The sequence below is a fragment of the Phocoena phocoena genome, chromosome 1 (genome assembly GCF_963924675.1).
Source record: "Phocoena phocoena chromosome 1, mPhoPho1.1, whole genome shotgun sequence".
NCBI lineage: Eukaryota > Metazoa > Chordata > Mammalia > Artiodactyla > Phocoenidae > Phocoena > Phocoena phocoena.
The window spans coordinates 151,540,650-151,559,001 of record NC_089219.1 but is presented as its reverse complement, the minus strand read 5'-3'; the positions used below and the strand labels follow the sequence as shown (position 1 = coordinate 151,559,001).

General features: G+C 50.2%; 1 protein-coding gene across 2 annotated transcripts; it reads right to left on the bottom strand.

Annotated features, from left to right (window-relative positions):
• Nucleotides 1–975: 975 nt before the first annotated feature.
• On the bottom strand, nt 976–17,237 carry RAB7B (RAB7B, member RAS oncogene family). Of its 2 annotated transcripts, XM_065896752.1 has the most exons (5): nt 17,185–17,237; nt 16,532–16,658; nt 15,595–15,810; nt 7,571–7,696; nt 976–1,056 (listed from the first exon to the last, which is right to left on the bottom strand). In XM_065896752.1, the coding sequence occupies exons 1-5, from the start codon at nt 17,235–17,237 to the stop codon at nt 976–978; spliced, it is 603 nt and encodes a 200-aa protein (XP_065752824.1). The 2 variants fall into 2 exon arrangements, with proteins under 2 accessions (XP_065752824.1, XP_065752833.1); XM_065896761.1 differs by lacking the exon at nt 7,571–7,696.
• Between the last annotated feature and the right edge of the window lie 1,115 nt (nt 17,238–18,352).

The window sequence follows — 18,352 nt, the reverse complement described above, 5'->3', positions numbered from 1 at the left end:
ACCCAACCCCACCCCCTGTCCCTCTCTATCCCATTACCTTGTTTCACTTTGTTCAAGCGCTTACCTGCTATTTGAAAATACCTGTTTAAATTCTGTGTTTACTGACTCTCTCCCTCGCCAGAATGTCGGATCCAGGAGAGCAAGGTTGGTTACATTTGTCACTGGACCTCAGTGCATCGTACGTAGTAGATACTCAAAAATACTTGTTGAAAGAATAGTAAATGTATCTCAACAAGAGCAACTGAGATTCAAGCAGAGGTTCTGGTCTTCAAAACCACACTGATGCGGGCAGGGCACATGTGACTCCCGTTTGACAGATGAATAAGCTGAAGCTCAAAGAGAGTTATGGGAGTTGCCTGAGCATCAGCAGGGAGAAATGCACCAGTCCCCGGTGGGTTTTCCTTGCACTCCCTCAGTCCTGCATTCTGGAGGGGACAAACAGGGGGTGTCCCAGGCCTGAACAGCTGCTGCCAGGGGTTGAGGTAGACCCTCACTCCCTGGCCCCGGTTACGAGGGAGCCTGAGTTGCACCCTTGTCCAAAGCTGTGCTGTGGCTCTTGAGGGCGGTGGTGGTGGATGGGCTGAGGAAGGCCAGTCCATAGGAGAACATAACAGGACTCCAGAGAGGGCGGCCTGTCTGCAGAGACGTGCGTTCTAGAGCAGGGGTGTGGCTGGGAAGGGCGCGTGGCAAGAAAGCTGGAGTCCGCGAGGGAATCGTGACTCTTCTGGGGTCTGGCTGTGACATCCGGAGTTTCATCCAGGCTCAAGGGCCCAGCCCCGGCCTCTCTACACTCAGCCTGAGGCAGGGCCGCCCTCTGGTTCTGGGTCCAGTGCAGATGTGAGGGATTCAGGGCTCTAGCCGCAGAGCCTGGATTGCCATCTGAGCTTGGGCGGGCAGTGGGGCTGGTGGGGGCCCAGGATGACCAGGCCCTGCGCGTGCTCTGTCCCTGGGTGTGCAGAGCGGGAGTCTGGAAGGTCAGCAGCAGCTGCTCTTGGACTGGTCTTCTGGTGAGAGCTTGATGGAGTCTGTGAGGTAATTCTCCAAGACGCTTCGATACTGGAGAAGGAAAAGAGTAGTCAGCGTTCGCATTCTGGCAGGCAGAGCTCCACCTGCCCTCTATTTCTTTTTTTTTTTTTTTTTGCGGTACGCGGGCCTCTCACTGTTGTGGCCTCTCCCGTTGTGGAGCACAGGCTCCGGACGCGCAGGCTCAGCGGCCATGGCTCACGGGCCCAGCCGCTCCGCGGCATGTGGGATCTTCCCGGACCGGGGCACGAACCCGTGTCCCCTGCATCGGCAGGCGGACTCTCAACCACTGCGCCACCAGGGAAGCCCTGCCCTCTATTTCTTAATGGCCGATGGTGGTCGGGCTTTCTGTTCCCCCACCTTGTGCAGCTGGGAAACTGAGGCCCCGGGGGGGAGGAAGTCTTCCCCGCCCCCTCCTTCCTCACCTCCTCCTCCAGCTCCTTCCCAGGAGCCCAGAGCAGGTGGGCGGCTGCGTTAGAGGCCCAGGTCTCCTGACCTCCAACCAGGTCCCGTAACTTGCCATTCTCCAGAGGGGACAACTGAGGTGACGTTTGCCCTCAGGCAGAGATGATGACGGCCCACTCCTCATTTCTGCAGGAAACCTCTCCCTGCAAACGTCCCCACACCCCAACCTTCTCTCACCGTGCCCACCTCTCAACCTCCCACCATCCTCTGAACTTCCCATGTCCAGGGATCCCTCCCTAAAATAGACTCAATGTTTCTACTGGGGCTTTTTGCTTCTTTGCCCACCCTCCCAAAGTCTCCTGTCCCAACGAGGTCCAGAGAAAGCCCCTTCTCAGTCTAACAAGCCTCTCCCCACCCAGCTGGCCACTCCTCACCTATGACCCACCCAGCTTGGTTCAAGGGTGAGGGCATCCTTCCTCAAGGAGATGGGTTCTACACACTGAAGGGTCTCTTCTTCGAGGGATCACATCTCTTTCCTTGGCCAAGCCTCCCCCCAGTCTCCGAGCTCCCAGCATTCATGTTCTCCCCGCAGCCGGTGGTGTGTGTGTGAGGGTGAGTGGGTAAGTGGACACGCTGGTGTGGACCTGGGCTGGACAGAGCCCCCTGTGGGGCTGTCTGTCTCAAGTGCCCCTCTGAGGGGACAATTTCCAGAAGAGCGGTTGTGCCTTCACTGATTTTTTTTCTCCTCCATGGCTCCTGGGCTCTGGCTATGGTGCCCAGCTGGTGAATGTCAACCAAACCCTTAGTGCTGGTGACTCTGGACCCCAGGAGGCTGTGTCAGACCTGCCTGCGGCACCCTCATGATGGTCAACCCCCAAGACACATGAGAAGGTCCCATGATGCCCCATCACTCGCTGCCACCGCCAGACAGCAAGCAGTAGGTTAGCCTGACAGCACAGAGCTCAGGGCACCGGGCCTGGGACCCAGCCCTTCTTCCCACTGTTTTCTTCTTTTTTTTTTTGCTGTACGCGGGCCTCTCACTGTTGTGACCTCTCCCATTGTGGAGCACAGGCAAAGGACGCGCAGGCTCAGCGGTCATGGCTCACGGGCCCAGCCACTCCGTGACACGTGGGATCTTCCCGGACCAGGGCACGAACCTGCGTCCCCTGCATTGGCAGGCGGACTCTCAACCACTGCGCGACCAGGGAAGCCCTTTGCTTCTTGAAGAGCCCCCATTTCTCACCCGCTCCCTGGTAGGGTGTCCGGGCCAGCAGAGCACCAGCTACCTTTAGTCAGCCGGGATGATGGGCTTTGAGTAGCCCTCAGCAAATTCTTTGGAGCTATTAGAATTTTATTTGTTTTATATATATATATATATATATATATATTTTTTTTTTTTTTTCATTAGGAAAGATTAGTGTTGGGGAGTGGGGGGCAGTGTCTCCCAATGAAAGCCTGTCCCTCTGGGGATGTCTCCACACCCCAGTTCCATCTTCCCCTCCGCTGGGGAGGATCCTAGCCCACTGCTGGCAGAGCCGGCCCAGCGCACCACAGGCCTTCCCCAGCCCCTTGCCCTGAAAGAGCAGAGTCCTCCCCTGAGGTGCCTGAGGCTCCTTCCCCCAGCACTGCCCAGGTCTGCTGTGCGGGCTCGGGGCTGCACCGCCTGCGACACCATCCAGTCCTCCAGCTGGCCCCATCGGCAGGGCCCACTCACTCCACTGACACTCTGAGCCTCACAGAGAGAGACGAGGGGGAGTAGAGCATTGCTGTTTAAGTCCCTTTTTAAGCTGACTGATTCACTTCTCCCAGAAAGACAGGCTTTTGAAAAGATTCTCTTATTTTTTGTGCTTTCCTGGTCCCCCCTCACCATAAACATCAAAGAGACCTTGCCTGGGATCAGGAACTTTCCTAGCTGGGTCTTTTGGACCCAGCGGGCAGGGCCTGTTGATTCATCACCCCTGAGTATGCCTCACCCTCACGTCCACAGAAGGCCCAGCTGGGATCATGAACAGAACCTGTGCCTTGCCCTCGATGCCAGCCTTTGGGAGGGAGAGTCTAAGCCTGAGGTCTTCATGCCAGCTCTCTTCACCCAATAAGAGTCACATCCTCCCCAGGTCCAAGTCAGCCCCGAGCTCTTCCCATTTACGACATCATCTCACTCGATAATGGCATCATCTCCCTCCTCAGGTTTCCTGCAAACCTTCCAAGTCACTGGCAGTCCATTATTAGATTTCCTGTGTAATTCTCTTCTCCAGACCCCAGTCATCTTAGCAAGTATGTGCATGTCTAACTGTAAAGTAACACCATAGTATCCTAATGCATCATTTCAGTGGGGATGTGACTGTGGGAGTCTGCCCCTCCAAGCCTGGTCACCTCATAGCCCTGACTTTAGATCCTACATCCTGAGGACCTCATAAAAGTCCTATAATTTCACTAAGCTGACCTGCCTGTCAGCCTGCTTCCCTCCCGGATGTGGCAAGTTTGTCTTTCTCTAATTAATCCGAAAGGAACCGGCCTCCGTGCTGCAGCTCACGCTGGGCCCCAGCAGGGATGGTATTGCCAAATTGGAAAGAGCAAAATCCCTTCATCCCAAATCCCCCAAAGCAGGTGGGTGTCCCTTCTTTGATTATGAGGGCATTCTTAGTCATATTTTGGAATAACTAAATACCCTAATCCTGAAAGTGGCCAGATTGGGAAACTAAAGTAACTAGCTACCTTCTCTCCTTTCAAAATGTAAACCGAGTACCTCTTCTGGCGCTCTACCTGTAAGCTGCTCTTTCCATCCAGAGTTCACTGCAGAACTCAGACATTCCAAGGAACCTCAAGGAACCCCAAATGCCATGTGCTCCATTGCCTCCTCCTCTTGTGACACTTCTGCTTTCCCCTCTCTTTTCTATCTTGGTCTATAGCATCACTAATCAATCATCCCTCCATTTGCCAAGCTAGAAACCTCGGTATCAACCTCAACAGCTCCTGATTCCTTCTCTCCTACATTTGATCATCATCAACCCCTGATGGTGCTCCCTCCAAAGTCTCTTTAATCTACCCCGTCCTTGCCGTCTTCATCCTCTCTTGCCTGGACCTTTCTGAATCACCCATCAAGCGCATCCTCCCTGAAGCATGAAACTTCCCTGCTGAAAGCCCTTAGCCATGGCTTTCATTTAAACATAGTTACCTTTTATTTAATGCCTTCTCTGTGCTCCCAGATTATTTTATTTAGCCCTGGTAACTACCCCATGAGGAAGATACTATCACTTGTACTTTAAAGGGAAGGAAGTGATGGCTTAGGGGAGGCTGTATGACTTGTCAGGGACACAGTGAGTAAGAGGTAGAGCCAGGAAATAAGCCAGACCCACCCGGCTTAAGAGCCCAACTCTTCCCACCCCAGGCTGCGGCTCCCTCCTTATTCTAGCAGCACGTCTCACGTCTTCCTCTCCAAATACTCTGGGCTGGGGTGAATGAGCACATGACCTCCCTAGGAAGGAGGGGAGAGGTACTTGTAGGAAATGTCCTTGAAAACTCCTGTTTGATTTTAAAGTATAGATTTGGAAACTCCAGTTTCACCTTAAAAATCCATGTGAGTTTTTACATTCAGTGCTCCAGTAGTTATGTTTATTTTAGGGTGAAATGTTTCCCTTCCAGATTTCTGAATAATAGAGACATTGCTGGAAGATGCGCCCTGCTGGCCTCCAGGTCCATACTGGGCCCCTGTGTGCCCTGGGAGTGTGGTAGCGGGTCTAGAGGTCATGGGCCTACAGTATGAAGTCCAAGGTCTGGTTGGGGCTCACCAGGCCTTCATTGTCTGGTGCTGTTGGCCTTGAGAGCCCCATCGCTCACCTCGGCCCAGCGGCCCCACTTCCCTCCATGCCACGGTTCTTCCTCTTACAGACGGAGCCCACAGTGGTCCCTCACGTGAGCCCTGTGGACTCACGCCTGGGCCTCTGCCACACCCTTCTCTCCGCCCTTCTGCGGCTCTTGCTTGTGCTTTCAACGGCCTACCATGTCCCCCACGCAAACTGCATATGACCTTTCAACCTCCAACTCGCATGTCACCTCTCTGGGCAGGCATCCTTGCCCGCCCTTGCCACCAGCACCTCTGAGTCACCTTGATGCCTTGGCCGTGTCACCTCCCCGCCCCAGCCCATGGCACTTACCTCACTCCATGGCAGTCTATCTGTTTTCTTTTTTCTTTTGTAAATCTATATTTTTTGTCTTTTCCATTATGGCCTATTACAGGATATTGAATATAGTTCCCTGTGCCATACAATAGGACCTTGGTGTTTCTCCATTCTATATATACGAGTTTGCATCTGCTAATCCCAAACTCCCAATCCTTCCCTCCCCTCCCCCCTCCCCCTTGGCAACCGCAAGACTGTTCTCTCTGCATGACCTCCGGTTTTGGATGCCTTACTCCTTTACCTGACCGTGGGGCCACTGAGGTCCACATCTCCAGCCCTAGCCTGGCAACTCAAGAACGTTTATGGGATGGAATTATTTCCATCTTATGAGGAAATCGAGGCTCAGAGAAGTCATATGTCTTGCCCAGGGGTCCACTTGAAAGCATGAGGGCGGGGTCAAACCCAGGTCAGTCTGACTGCGGGTATCACACCCGTGACCGCCAAACTTCTCATCGGTAAATTTCCCCCATCATTGTGAGGGACTGACATGGGGTCGCCAATCCATTGTTTTGCCAAGTAAGGACAATGGAAAAGAAAAACAAGCAGACAAACTACCATCCACTCACATCACTGTGTCATAAAAGTGACACAGCAGGAAGGACATAGTTTCAAGAATGAAGGACACTCCTTCTCCAGAAAGGACAGATGCTAACTGCACACAGACACTGGCTGTGGGCTGAGGGAGCTTCCCTGTGACTAAGCAGTTGGCAATCATTGCACTGTGCTTGTGGAGGATCAGCGATCACGTATCACCCTATGAGGTCAAACGGCATCCCTCACCTTCCAGGGAACGGCGTAAGCAGGCACATTTGCATCACTGACTGTGCGATAGAGCAGCGCCTCTTGACCATGTGCTAGAGACAGACACCCCTCTTCTTCCTTTTAACGTGACACAGTGAGGGCTGGGGGCCAGGAGGGGAAGCATGAATAATAGCACACGGGGGCAAACTCTGAGATGAAGGCAACGGGGTGTAAGGGTGGCAAGCTCGAGCCCTCTCCCTGGGCAGCTGCTACGGGTGGCTGCTGTCCCTCCCCGTTGTGGACAACCCACAGGGCAGGGCCAGGCAGACCAGTGACAGCAGGCCCTTCCACAGAGGGGAGCCCTCCGACTGCCCATCCTCATTCGCTCCTTTCCTCAGTTCAGAATCACTGCCGTGATGATCTCCCCATTTCTAAGAAGCCCACCTCGATTGCATATGGCAGAATAATGAAACATGCTGAGCCCCTCCCTGTGCAAATCTCTCACGGACCCTCTTCAGAGTTTCTGAACTCTATATCAGAATGGCATTAAAACCCTGCTAATACTGCCAGGTGACCTCTGATCTTCCTCTTCTCTCTCCCCCTTCTCTCCCCTGCAGTGTGGGCTGTGTGTCCCTCCTCTGGGGCCCCATCACCAGTCCTTGCCCACCATGCAGTGCCTGCACTGCTGCCACTCCTGTACCGATCTGTCTCCCTTATGAGAGCAAGGGACCTCGGAGCCCTGGACGGGACCTGACACACGTGACATACTCAACACGTGCTTGTTGAGAGACTACACCAAGTGGTCTACATCTATCCATCATTTTGATTGGAGGATGTCAGCAACTCCCGCAGGCTTCATTATTCCACTTGGACCAATACTTGGCACCTTGGGGCTTCTCTCCCGTCAGTGAGGACTGAACTAGAGCATTACTTCTCAAACTCTTACTAAATTAGAGTCTCCAGGGGTGAGGTATCGAACTGTATTTTTTAGAAACTCCACAAATGATAATCAGCCGGATTGAGGGACCACCGATGATGGATTCTAAGGAAGCTTTATGCCTCTGGTATTCTGTGGTTCCAGAATTGGAATGTTGAGCCCATTCAACAACTGATTAATGAAGATGATGAGCAATCCTGTCCCACCCTCGTCCCTCCCAATATATACTTTTCCGGACGCTCCTGAGTTGCCCCATCCTAGGGGGCAGCTGGCAGGTGCCACTCACCCTTGACAGAGCCCGACTGGCCAGCATCTCGAAGGCTTGTACCACATTGATGTCATTCTTGGCACTGACTTCAAAATAGGGAATACCCTTCTCTTTACACCAGTCTTGGGCTACCTCCTGTGGCACCTGCACGAGGGGAAGAAATGATCACTGTTCCTGTGTCCCCATCTCCACCATCCCCACCACGATTATCACCATCATCACAGCCCCACCTTCCCTACCACCACTCTCATTTATTGAGAACCTTCCACGTGTCTGTAAGTTTACAGGTGTTATTATTATTTTTAAAATTAATTAGTTAATTTATTTTTGGCTGCGTTGGGTCTTCATTGCTGCGCGCAGGCTTCTCTCTAGTTGCAGCGAATGGGGGCTACTCTTCGTTGCGGTGTGCGGGCTTCTCACTGCGGTGGCTTCTCTCGTTGTGGAGGGCGGGCTCTAGGCACATGGGCTTCAGTAGTTGTGGCTCGCGGGCTCATGGGCTTAGTTGCTCCGCGGCATGTGGGATCTTCCTGGACCAGGGCTCGAACCCGTGTCCCCTGCATTGGCAGGCAGATTCTTAACCACTGCGCCACCAGGGAAGCCCCACGTGTTATTTTTTAACATAAACCAATGAAGTAGCTATTGTTAGCTCCATTTTACACATGAGGAGTCCGAGGACTGGAGTGTGTGGGGCTGAGCAGGGTTTGAATACAGGCTTGGAAGAATTAGAGCCCTCTGCACTATGCCATCTTCTTAAGGCCTACACTAGGAGCTTCTTCCTGCCATTGACTCCTTCCTCAGTCCCTTCAAAGGGAGGTGGACATAACAGACACTAGCCAGGGAGGGAGGACTTCCTTCTCCTGAGCTGGCTGACCAGGCCCATGCTGCTGGGCAGAGACTCAGGTCCCTGTTAACCCTTCTTCCCCAGGGTAGAGTCTTTGGAACAGTTGATAAGCTGCCACTCTGGGCCAGATACTAGGTTAGACATCTGATCATATTAACTCACTTAATCCTCTAACAACCTTGTGAAACGGGTCTTTTTAGCTTCACTTTATAGATAAGAACACTGAGCCTCAGAGAGGTTCAGCAGCTTGCCTCAGGTCACACAGCTTAGGAAGGCAGAACTTGGATCCAGCCACGGCTCAGTACTCCCACGGCATCTGCAGTGCCCTCTTCAGGGCACTGCACAAGAATTGTGCGGCTGGTCTGTCTCTCCCACCGGACTGCAGGTTTCTTGAACTCAGGGTCAGGACTTTTAGCTCTCGGCCTGGCACCATGAACCACTCAGTACAGGTTGAATGAATACGGCTCTACCCAAATGCAAACGCCCATCACAGTTTGAGGATGTTACATTGGAGAATGCTCTGGCAGCCCTGTGGGTTACTTCCAAAGACAATCGGTTCAACTGAGTTTAGTCTAATCAATTATTCTGGGGAAGAGGGAATGACCATATATTGATATTTGCTGTGCCTGATACTTTCTAACCATTATTTCACTTTAAGGGAGCCAAGGTTTTTCTCATGGAGAAAGAATCTTTCCGCCCCTTTCCTTGAACCCAGGGCAGCCAGGGGGAGATCTGAGACTGTTCCGTGTCACATTGTCTCCTGCAGGTTCTGGAAAGTCTAGCTTACTGGGATTCAAGGAACCATCACTGTCCCCTGTCTCTTTGGCCCTTGCTGTCCTGGCCTCAGGAGTGGCAAGCAGGCCCCAGGGGCTCACGGCTCTCTTTCACAAAGCCTCTGTTGTCCAGTGGCATTGCTCTGGTATTGTGAGGCTCGCTTCCTAAGACTGCAGGGTAGAAACTGGGGTAGCCAAGCAGCCTGCCCTCTGGGGAGCCCGGATGACACCTCTGGCCCCCCGCGCTCAGTCTCCCTGGAGCTGCTGCACTTGAGCAGAGCAGGGGGAGGGTCCAGGCCCTGGTCTTGGCCTCTGATCTCTAAGGTCCTCCTGCCTTTTGGGGCGAGGGGCTCCCGAACTGGCCACAACTGTTCTGTTCTGTGGAGCATAGATGTCCTTGATCTGGTGCACGACCAAGAAGCCTAACAGATCGGGGAAGATCCTGAACGATGTGGATGAAGAATCCAGGCTGGCCAAGCTGCTGATCATTATTGTCCTTCTAGTAACACACAAATAAATAATCATTAGAAATTAACATGTTATAATAATACCTTGATGGCATCTTTGGAATCCCAAAGGTTTTGCATCTTTTGAAGTTCTTTAAAAGACCTTAGGGTGGGCTTCCCTGGTGGCCCAGTGGTTAAGAATCCACCTGCCAATGCAGGGGACACGGGTTCGAGCCCCGTGCCCCACGTGCTGCGGAGCAACTAAGCCTGTGCGCCACAACTACTGAAGCCAGTGTGCCTAGAGCCCGTGCTCCGCAACAAGAGAAGACATGGCAATGAGAAGCCCGCGCACCGCAACGAAGAGTATCCCCCGCTCGCCACAACTAGAGAAACCCACACCCAGCAATGAAGACCCAATGCAGCCAAAAATAAATTTAAAAAAAGAAAGAAAGAAAGAAAAGAAAAAGAAGTTAAAAAAAAAGACGTTAGGGCAAGGACTGGACTTACCCTTCTTATTGCTTCCCCTTCTTTATATCCTACCGCCACCAGCTAATGAGCATTTTTCTGGGCACGTTGTTGGTGCTCAGGAGTTGCAGTAAAAATGGAAGTAAATTGCAGTGAAGTTAAGTGTCTCTGCTTCTCCAAGAGGCAGGGAGATTTTTCATATGCTATGGCATGAGAAGCTGAAGCCCAGACTGGTGCCCAAGGTCACCCAGAGACAAAGCTAGGAAGACAAGCCCACACCTACAGCCCGATGATCTCTCTGTCCCTTCTCTACCACTGACAGTGACTGGGCCTGCCCAGAGTCCGGTTATGACGGACGTTTTCTCTCACTCCTCCCCGATCATTCTCTGTCTGGTTTTTATGGAGTGATTAAATACACACTCTAGAATATCAGTTGAGGTTGTGTTGCAAATGAACATTCCTTTTATATCCCCTCACCTCTCCCACTCAACCTCAGAATGTCGCCCTGGGAAGAAAATGACCCACACAGCACTTTTCCCTTCCAATTCTAGTTACAGCTTCATGATTTTTAAAATCATCTTGTCTTCTTTTATTTATAAAATAACAGCTATTTATAATTTAGGCTCTGACTGTGGAAATAAACTCAGGGTGTCAGCCGTGGGGACATGGGAAGTATGAAAATCTTGAAAGTGTAACTTCCATTGATTTTGTTTTGGCTGACAATAGACTACTTTTTTTTTTTTTTTTTTTTCGGTACGCCGGCCTCTCACTGTTATGGCCTCTCCCATTGTGGAGCACAGGCTCCGAACGCGCAGGCCCAGCGGCCATGGCTCACGGGCCTAGCCGCTCCGTGGCATGTGGGATCTTCCCAGACCGGGGCACGAACCCGTGTCCCCTGCATCGGCAGGCGGACTCAACCACTGCACCACCAGGGAAGCCCTATACTACTTTTAAAAAATTATTTATTTTTATTTTTGGCTGTTTTGGGTCTTTGTTGCTGTGCGTGGGCTTTCTCTAGTTGAGGCGAGCAGGGGCTACCCTTCGTTGCAGTGCGTGGGCTTCTCATTGTGGTTGCTTCTCTTGTTGTGGAGCACGGGCTCTAGGCATGAGGGCTTCAGTAGTTGTGGCACGTGGGCTCAGTAGTTGTGGCTCGCGGGCTCTAGCACGCAGGCTCAGTAGTTGCAGTGCATGGGCTTAGTTGCTCCATGGCATGTGGGATCTTCCCGGACCAGGGCTTGAACCTGTGTCTCCTGCATTGGCAGGTGGATTCTTAACCACTGTGCCACAAGGGAAGTCCCGACAATATACTATTAACATTTTACTTTCCCTGTTACAATTTGGCTTGTTCATTAAAAGTCAGATGTTTGACAAAATTAGTCCACTTTGCAGACTTTTATTTATGATGCTTTTCCATCTCATATGCATTTAATTAATTACTTTGTTTGCCTTTGGCCACACCACATAGCATGTGAGATCTTAGTTCCCCAGTCAGGGATTGAATCTGTGCCCCCTGCAGTGGAAGCGCGGAGTACCAACAACTGGACCGCCAGGGAATTCCCTAATATGCATTTATTTATTTATTTATTTTTGCGGTACGCGGGCCTCTCACTGTTGTGGCCTCTCCCATTGCGGAGCACAGGCTCCAGACGCGCAAGCTCAGAGGCCATGGCTCACGGGCCCAGCCGCTCCGCGGCATGTGGGATCTTCCCGGACCGGGACGCGAACCCGTGTCCCCTGCATCGGCAGACAGACTCTCAAACACTGCGTCACCAGGGAAGCCCCTATTTATTATTATTATTTTTTTAACCTCTTTATTGGAGGATAATGCTTTACAATGGTGTGTTAGTTTCTGCTTTATAACAAAGTGAATCAGCTCTCCGTATACATATGTCCCCATACTTCCTATGCATTTAAAATGATCAATTGTGTGTGTTAAGATTAGTGTACCGATACATCTTAAACCGATCAAAAATAACAAAGAAAACATAATCGCAATGTTATGAATCAGCAGTAAGTTAGAAACTGCCTGAGTGTAGAGCAAAAAATTCACAGCCTAGTGAATAAATTCCTTGTAGCACAGGTGCTAGCAGAACTGTTCCTTCCAATAAACTATTTTTTTTCACTTTTACCTTGTGTAGAAGGTGTAGGGGTTTTAAGAAAAATCTAAGTCAGTAATTTCTTTAAAATTATCCCGGTGAGGTATTGATTGATTGATTGTGGTAAAATATACATAAACATAAAATTTACCATTTCAACTATATTCAAGTGTACAGTTCAGTGGCATTAGTACGTTCACATCTTTGTGTAACCATCACCACTGCTCATTTCCACAGCTTTTTCATCATCCCACATCTAGCATATATGTTTTAAATATTCATTTTCGTTTTGTTAAGTAGGAAGAGCTTCCCGATCTTCCCAGCCCACACCTTGGAGATATTAAATTAAGGAGGGTAACATGACTGTTCCATGTATTAAGACTGCCACGTGCTTTGTAGGCATCATTGCCTATAATCCTCAAACAACCTCATGAAATCTGAGTCTGGTCTCTATTTCACAAAGAAGCTGGAACTGGCCAAGGACACACACGAATTTGAGCATGAATTTGAGCCCAGAGAAGGTGCCCCTTCCGGTGGCCCTCAGCACTTATCCACTCAACCCTGTGCAAGCGGGGAGCGTCTCCAGCCTGGATCTCCAAGCCCAGGGTGTGCCTCTCAGCGACTGGCGGTGTCCCCTGCTGGGTCTGTGCCGTTTGAGGGCAGCCGCTTCCCAGCCTCACCTCTAGCTCCACGATCCTGGGTCTCTGGATGGAAGTCCCTCTGCTCTCCCCACTTCCAGTTCCTCCTCTCCACTTCCCTGTGCTCATTTCATGGCTGCGAGCACTTCCTTACCTCTGTTCCTCCTGCCTCCCTTCAAGCCCTTCCCTTGTCACCCTCTCCAGTGCGGGTTATTTCCACATCCTACTCAGTACAGACCCCAGAGACCTGGATGGGCTTGCCTGGGTCTTTGCTGCTTCTTTCAAACTTCTATTCTTCCTCTCTCTGCAGAACAAAGCTCATCCCCCTGCAGCTGGGATTGGGCCCCCTCTACCCCTCTGAGTCATCACCTATGCCTCCCATCCTGCCAGGTACCCCCTGGTTCACTGAACACTTGCAATCTTGTGAAGCTTCCTCTGCATGCAGCCCCCAACGCTCACGAGAGCCTCACACTTCCTTCCCCTGTAGCCGTCTTCACCTTCTCTCCACTCAGCCTCTCCTTCCCAGGGCCAGACCCAGGGCCTCCATTGTCTGGTCTCCTTTCCCCTCCCTCCTTCTGCCCTGTTCCTCAACCTCTGACAGCCTCCTGGTTGTCGGACTCTCAGTCTCGAACTCCCTCGACTGTCCACCCCACGACTTGCAGGTATATGAAGCAAGATGTGAAATGGAAGTGTTGGCAGAGACACTACAGTGTGATTGATGCCAGGTATCAAGTTGGTTGGGAGACAGACCACCCCTGGGACCGTGCACATTTCCAAAAGTTCATGACCAAGAATCTGCTAGACGACTCTAACACCCCCGGCATGGAATAAAAGGATTGAAAAGGAGGGTTAAAAAGGATTTTTTCTGTGGAGGGGAGAGTTGTGTTGGGGGGACACCCCTCCCAAGAGGGAGACCATGTAAGGCCTCACCTCTGGCCAGAAGAGGGCTTCAAGGAGGCCACTTGGAAAGGTTAACATATGACCCCTGGAGTTTGGTGGCTACAGTGGATTGGTATCTGATTGCATCTGAGGGATTTAAGGCAAAAGGCAACAGGGCAGAGAGAGGACAGACTGCACTGAGAACGAATTACCCTTGGCCCTACAATGGAGCCAGAATGCATGGGTGTGCCTTATGAAAGAGAGGCGGGCTCCACAGAGAGCTAACCAGCCTGGAGCTGTTGTAAACCCCATCAGGAAGAGTGTCTGCAGGAGGAGGGGACCCCCATGGAGTGGAGGATGGCTCTTAAGCTCCTACATTAGGAGCTGAGGAAGAATATGCAAGACCCTTGTCAGGGGAGGTACAGTTAAATGTTCCCAGTGGAGACTTCTTAGGACCCAAAGGCGTAATCCACCAAGAGACAGCTTGAAATACCTGTTGGGTCCGGAGAGCACAAACTATCTTAAGACAGTACCCGTCAAATAAGTGTTTTTTCACTTCTCCTGACCTCTTATCCCTCTTTTTGCTTCATTCCTGATGGGGTCTGAAACCAGAATTATCCTGAGAAGGGGAGGAAGTGTGGACACATAACGTTGGCAATGAGATGCCCCTCCTAGACCACAGTGCTCTCGCTTGCAGCTGGCCCCAGTGGGAAGAAGAGAGACCCCTTGGCTGTGAATGAACTTAGGACTTTGATTCTTATTTGAGATCGGATATTCGTAATTAGAGAATTGACACTAAATTTGCAACCTGAAGTTACCATAGAATTGATGACTTCTAGATTTCTATTTCCAGCACAGACTTCTCCTTTGACGTTTCATTCTTATGTGTTCTAAAGCCTACTGGTCATTTCCAATTAGTTGTTCTCCAAGCTCCTCCAACTCAGCATGTCAGAACCAAACTCATCTCTCTCTCTGAACAAGAGGCTCTTCTCTATGGTGGTAATAGTTTAGTTGGAAGCACCACCATCCATTCATCCCCCACCCATCCATCATTCCAAATGATGCCTCAGTTCTCCTATCACTTTTCTCCATTTGAACACTTCAGATATGAGCCCCATTTATTTTCTCTATTTGAAACACTAAGACAACTTGTTCAGATGCTCTTTTTGGTGTCCTTTGGGCTTTTTTTGGCACAAGAACATCTTTTATAAATTATCTACCTTTATTCTTTTCTCATTAGTAGGCAACGACGAACAGAGCTCTACTCAATGCCACTGCAGTGGTAAACACCTACATAAGTGTGGTCACTGCAGCCATGGAGCAAGCCGATCATTCGTCAAGTGGCTGGCCAGATGATACAGAATATGCTTAAGCTAATAAGAAATAAATACTGTATTACTACTTTCCCAGAAAATTTGTAGTTTCAAGAATTCATAACTGCAGACCCCCTATCTGACCCTGGGTAGAAATACTGTTCTACAGGTTAATTCAAATCCCACCTGCCTACTTCTGATGCCTTCATTCTTCCATTCCCTGTCTCTAGACAAAATTGCCTTCGGTTCTCAGCTCACATCATTCTATTTCTTACCTTTGTTCTTGCTGTTTCTTCAGCCTGGAACCCACTTCCTTATAGGAAGCCCTTTCTATACTCTGGGCTTAAGTAGATAGATGCCCTTTCACTATGGTCCCCAAATATCCAAGGTGTATCTCTATGATTGCTTATGATTTATCTTATTGTATCATAAGTGTCTTTAAATTATCTGCATCCATTACTCGACTGTGAAATTCTTAAGGTAAGGACTCTGCCTGATTCAACTCTGTATGTGTGGGACTTAACTCAGTGCCTGGCATATAGCCAGTCCTCACATGTTTGGTAAATGAATGAATGAATGAGTCAGCGGTACCTGCCGGTCTGCCAGATCGATCTTGTTCCCCAGCACCACCATGGGGTAGGACTGCTCCATTGGAATGGTTTTGGCCAGAACTTCATCCCTCCAGGTTTCCAGGGCTTCAAAGGTCTCCAGGTCAGTGACATCAAAAGCCAGGATGCAGCCATCAGAGCCTTTGTAGAAGGTAGACACCATGGAGCGGAATCGCTCCTGTCCTCCTGTGTCCCAGATCTGGAGGGGAAGAACAGAGGCTCCATGGGGCTGTGATGAGTGGCTGAAGGTATGCCCAACCAGGTCACATCATGTCAAAGCTTCCTTTTCTGAGTAGGGGGCAGATAGTCCTGGCACAGGTGCACGAGGTCCTTTCACACACGGGCATCACACACCCTGTCACCCATGTACACTACAGAATCTCTGCAGTAATATTTAACATCCCAAGAGTACTTTCACATCTGAGTCCTCATTTTCCACCTAGGACATCAGGACAGGCATTGTTCTTCCACCTGATAGATTTGGACCTTGGGAGTGACTTGCCCAAGTCCACTTGGCAAGTTTTCCAGGGAACCTGAGCCTTAGGGTGGGGCCTCTTAATTCTGGATTAGTGCTCTTTCTTCTAGATCAGGGATCAGTAAATTTTTCCGTAAAGGGACATATAGTAAATAACATAGGCTTTGCAGACTATACACCGTCTGTTGCCACTACTCTTCTGCTGTTGTACTGTGAAAGCAGCCAAAGAGACCGTGAGTAAACAAACGGGCAGGGCTGTGTTCCAATAAAACTTTCTTTTCAAAAGCAGATGGCGGACCAGATTTGGCCCATGAATTAAAGTTTGCTGATCTATGCTCTAGACTCTTCTAGCTCCTGGTGCACATTGCTATGTGAGTGGCCGTCCAGGGAATGTGGGGTGATATTTAGGTGTGTACGTTGAAGAGGGAATGAGAGGGCAGCTCACCTGTAGCTTCAAAGTTGTGTCATCCAGTATGATAATCTTGGAGAGGATGCTGGCTCCCAGTGTGGTCTGATAGTCCTCGTAAAATGTCTTGTGCACGAATCGGTGGAGGAGGGAAGTCTTTCCAACACTAAGGAAAAAACCCAGACACATGTGGACATACACACACACACACACACATCCATACCTTTCTCAACATCTTACCATGACCCTCTCACCACTGTCTCTCTCTGAGATTTTGAATTTCTAACATTTGCAGTTTGAGTAGCTTGCTAATACTAGGGAATGGACACAAGAAGCAGGGACCAAAGTGAGCAGAGAAGTTTGCAGAGCTGAGTGCCTCACAGCAAAAGGTTCAGGTCTTTCCCGTATGTGGCAGGAGGTAGGAGGGCAGAGAGATGCTAAATGGCTTTTGCCCAATTCACACACCTAGTTACTGCAGAGTTAAGTGCAGAGCTGGGGTCAGAAACCAGGTAGCCTGACTCCCAGTCTCTTTCTCCCATCTCAGCTCCCTTCCCTGGGGTGGAATGCCCTCCCTGGTGCCACTCTGAATCAGAAAGGGACCCATGCAAGGTGGGAACACATACAGGACGTCTCACTGTTCTTGGGTAGGGGCTTCTTCCCAACCCCCAGACCCCGAGCTGAACTTGGCTTACCCCAGGGCTCCGATGATGATGAGCTTGAGGTCCACCTTCTTTTGAGGATTCATGGAGGGACTTCAGAGCCTGTAGGGAAACAGAAGTCATCTACATGCTGGCCGGAGTAACCCTGTGGCCATTGTCACTGGAGCTGGTCTCTACTTTCCCCTCGTCATGTGCAGAACTCTGTCCTGGGATCGGATGGGTTTGTTCTCCAAAAGAGGCGGATGACTCAGCAACCCTTACACACCCACCTCCTCACCCCCCCCACCCCGGGGGTCTCCCTGAGGCTGGAAGGATGGTGGCCCCGCCCTGTAGGACAGGCACACCTCTTACCTTTCAGCTCTACCAACCCCGTGGAGCACCAAGGCTGGACTGGACTGAACAGAGGCCTCGCAGACAGCCTCTGTTCCAAGCCTGGAGCCAGGGATGGAGGGAAGAGGAGATGGGGGTGGGACAAAGGGCCCATTGTTAGGACTGCTGAGAGGCTTTGGATGGAAGAGTGGCCTTCCTTCAGCCCGAGGTGTTGCTGCATTGGCAGAATCAAAAGACTCCCTCTAATGCAGCTGGTGGGGGTGTAACTGGTACATGTTTCTGGAAAGCTGCTTGGCATCGAGTATTGAGAGCCTTAAACGTGTCCCTGCCCTCCACTTCTAGGAATTTGTCCTAAAAACATAATCTGAAATGCAGGCAAAGACTCTTCTTTAAGAATGTTCTTTCCCAGCGTCATTTATAAACATCCAACAATAAAGAAAAAAAAATCATGGCACACGATGAACTATTAAGCAGTCATTAAAATGGAGTTTGTGAGCATATTATAATAACGTGGGAAAATGCTTACGCCACAGGATCTAAATGAAAAACAGAAGACACTAAACTGTACATACCATACCGCCCCCCCCAAGTATTGAAATGAATTCCTACTTGCATGGAAAAAGATCTAGAAAGGAATATATTAAAAACGTAAGTGGTTAATTCTGGGTGGTAGGAAACTATGATTTTAATTTTGTTCTCTGTACTTTTTAGTACATTCCAATTTTTTTTTAACAACACACATGTCAAACATGTATTGTTCCTATAAGAGAAAAATACTTGTATGTCTGTTTTATACATATAAATTATATATGTATATATATTGTGATTATTAACAAGATAAAGCAAAACTGTCTCAGGGAATTATGCTTAA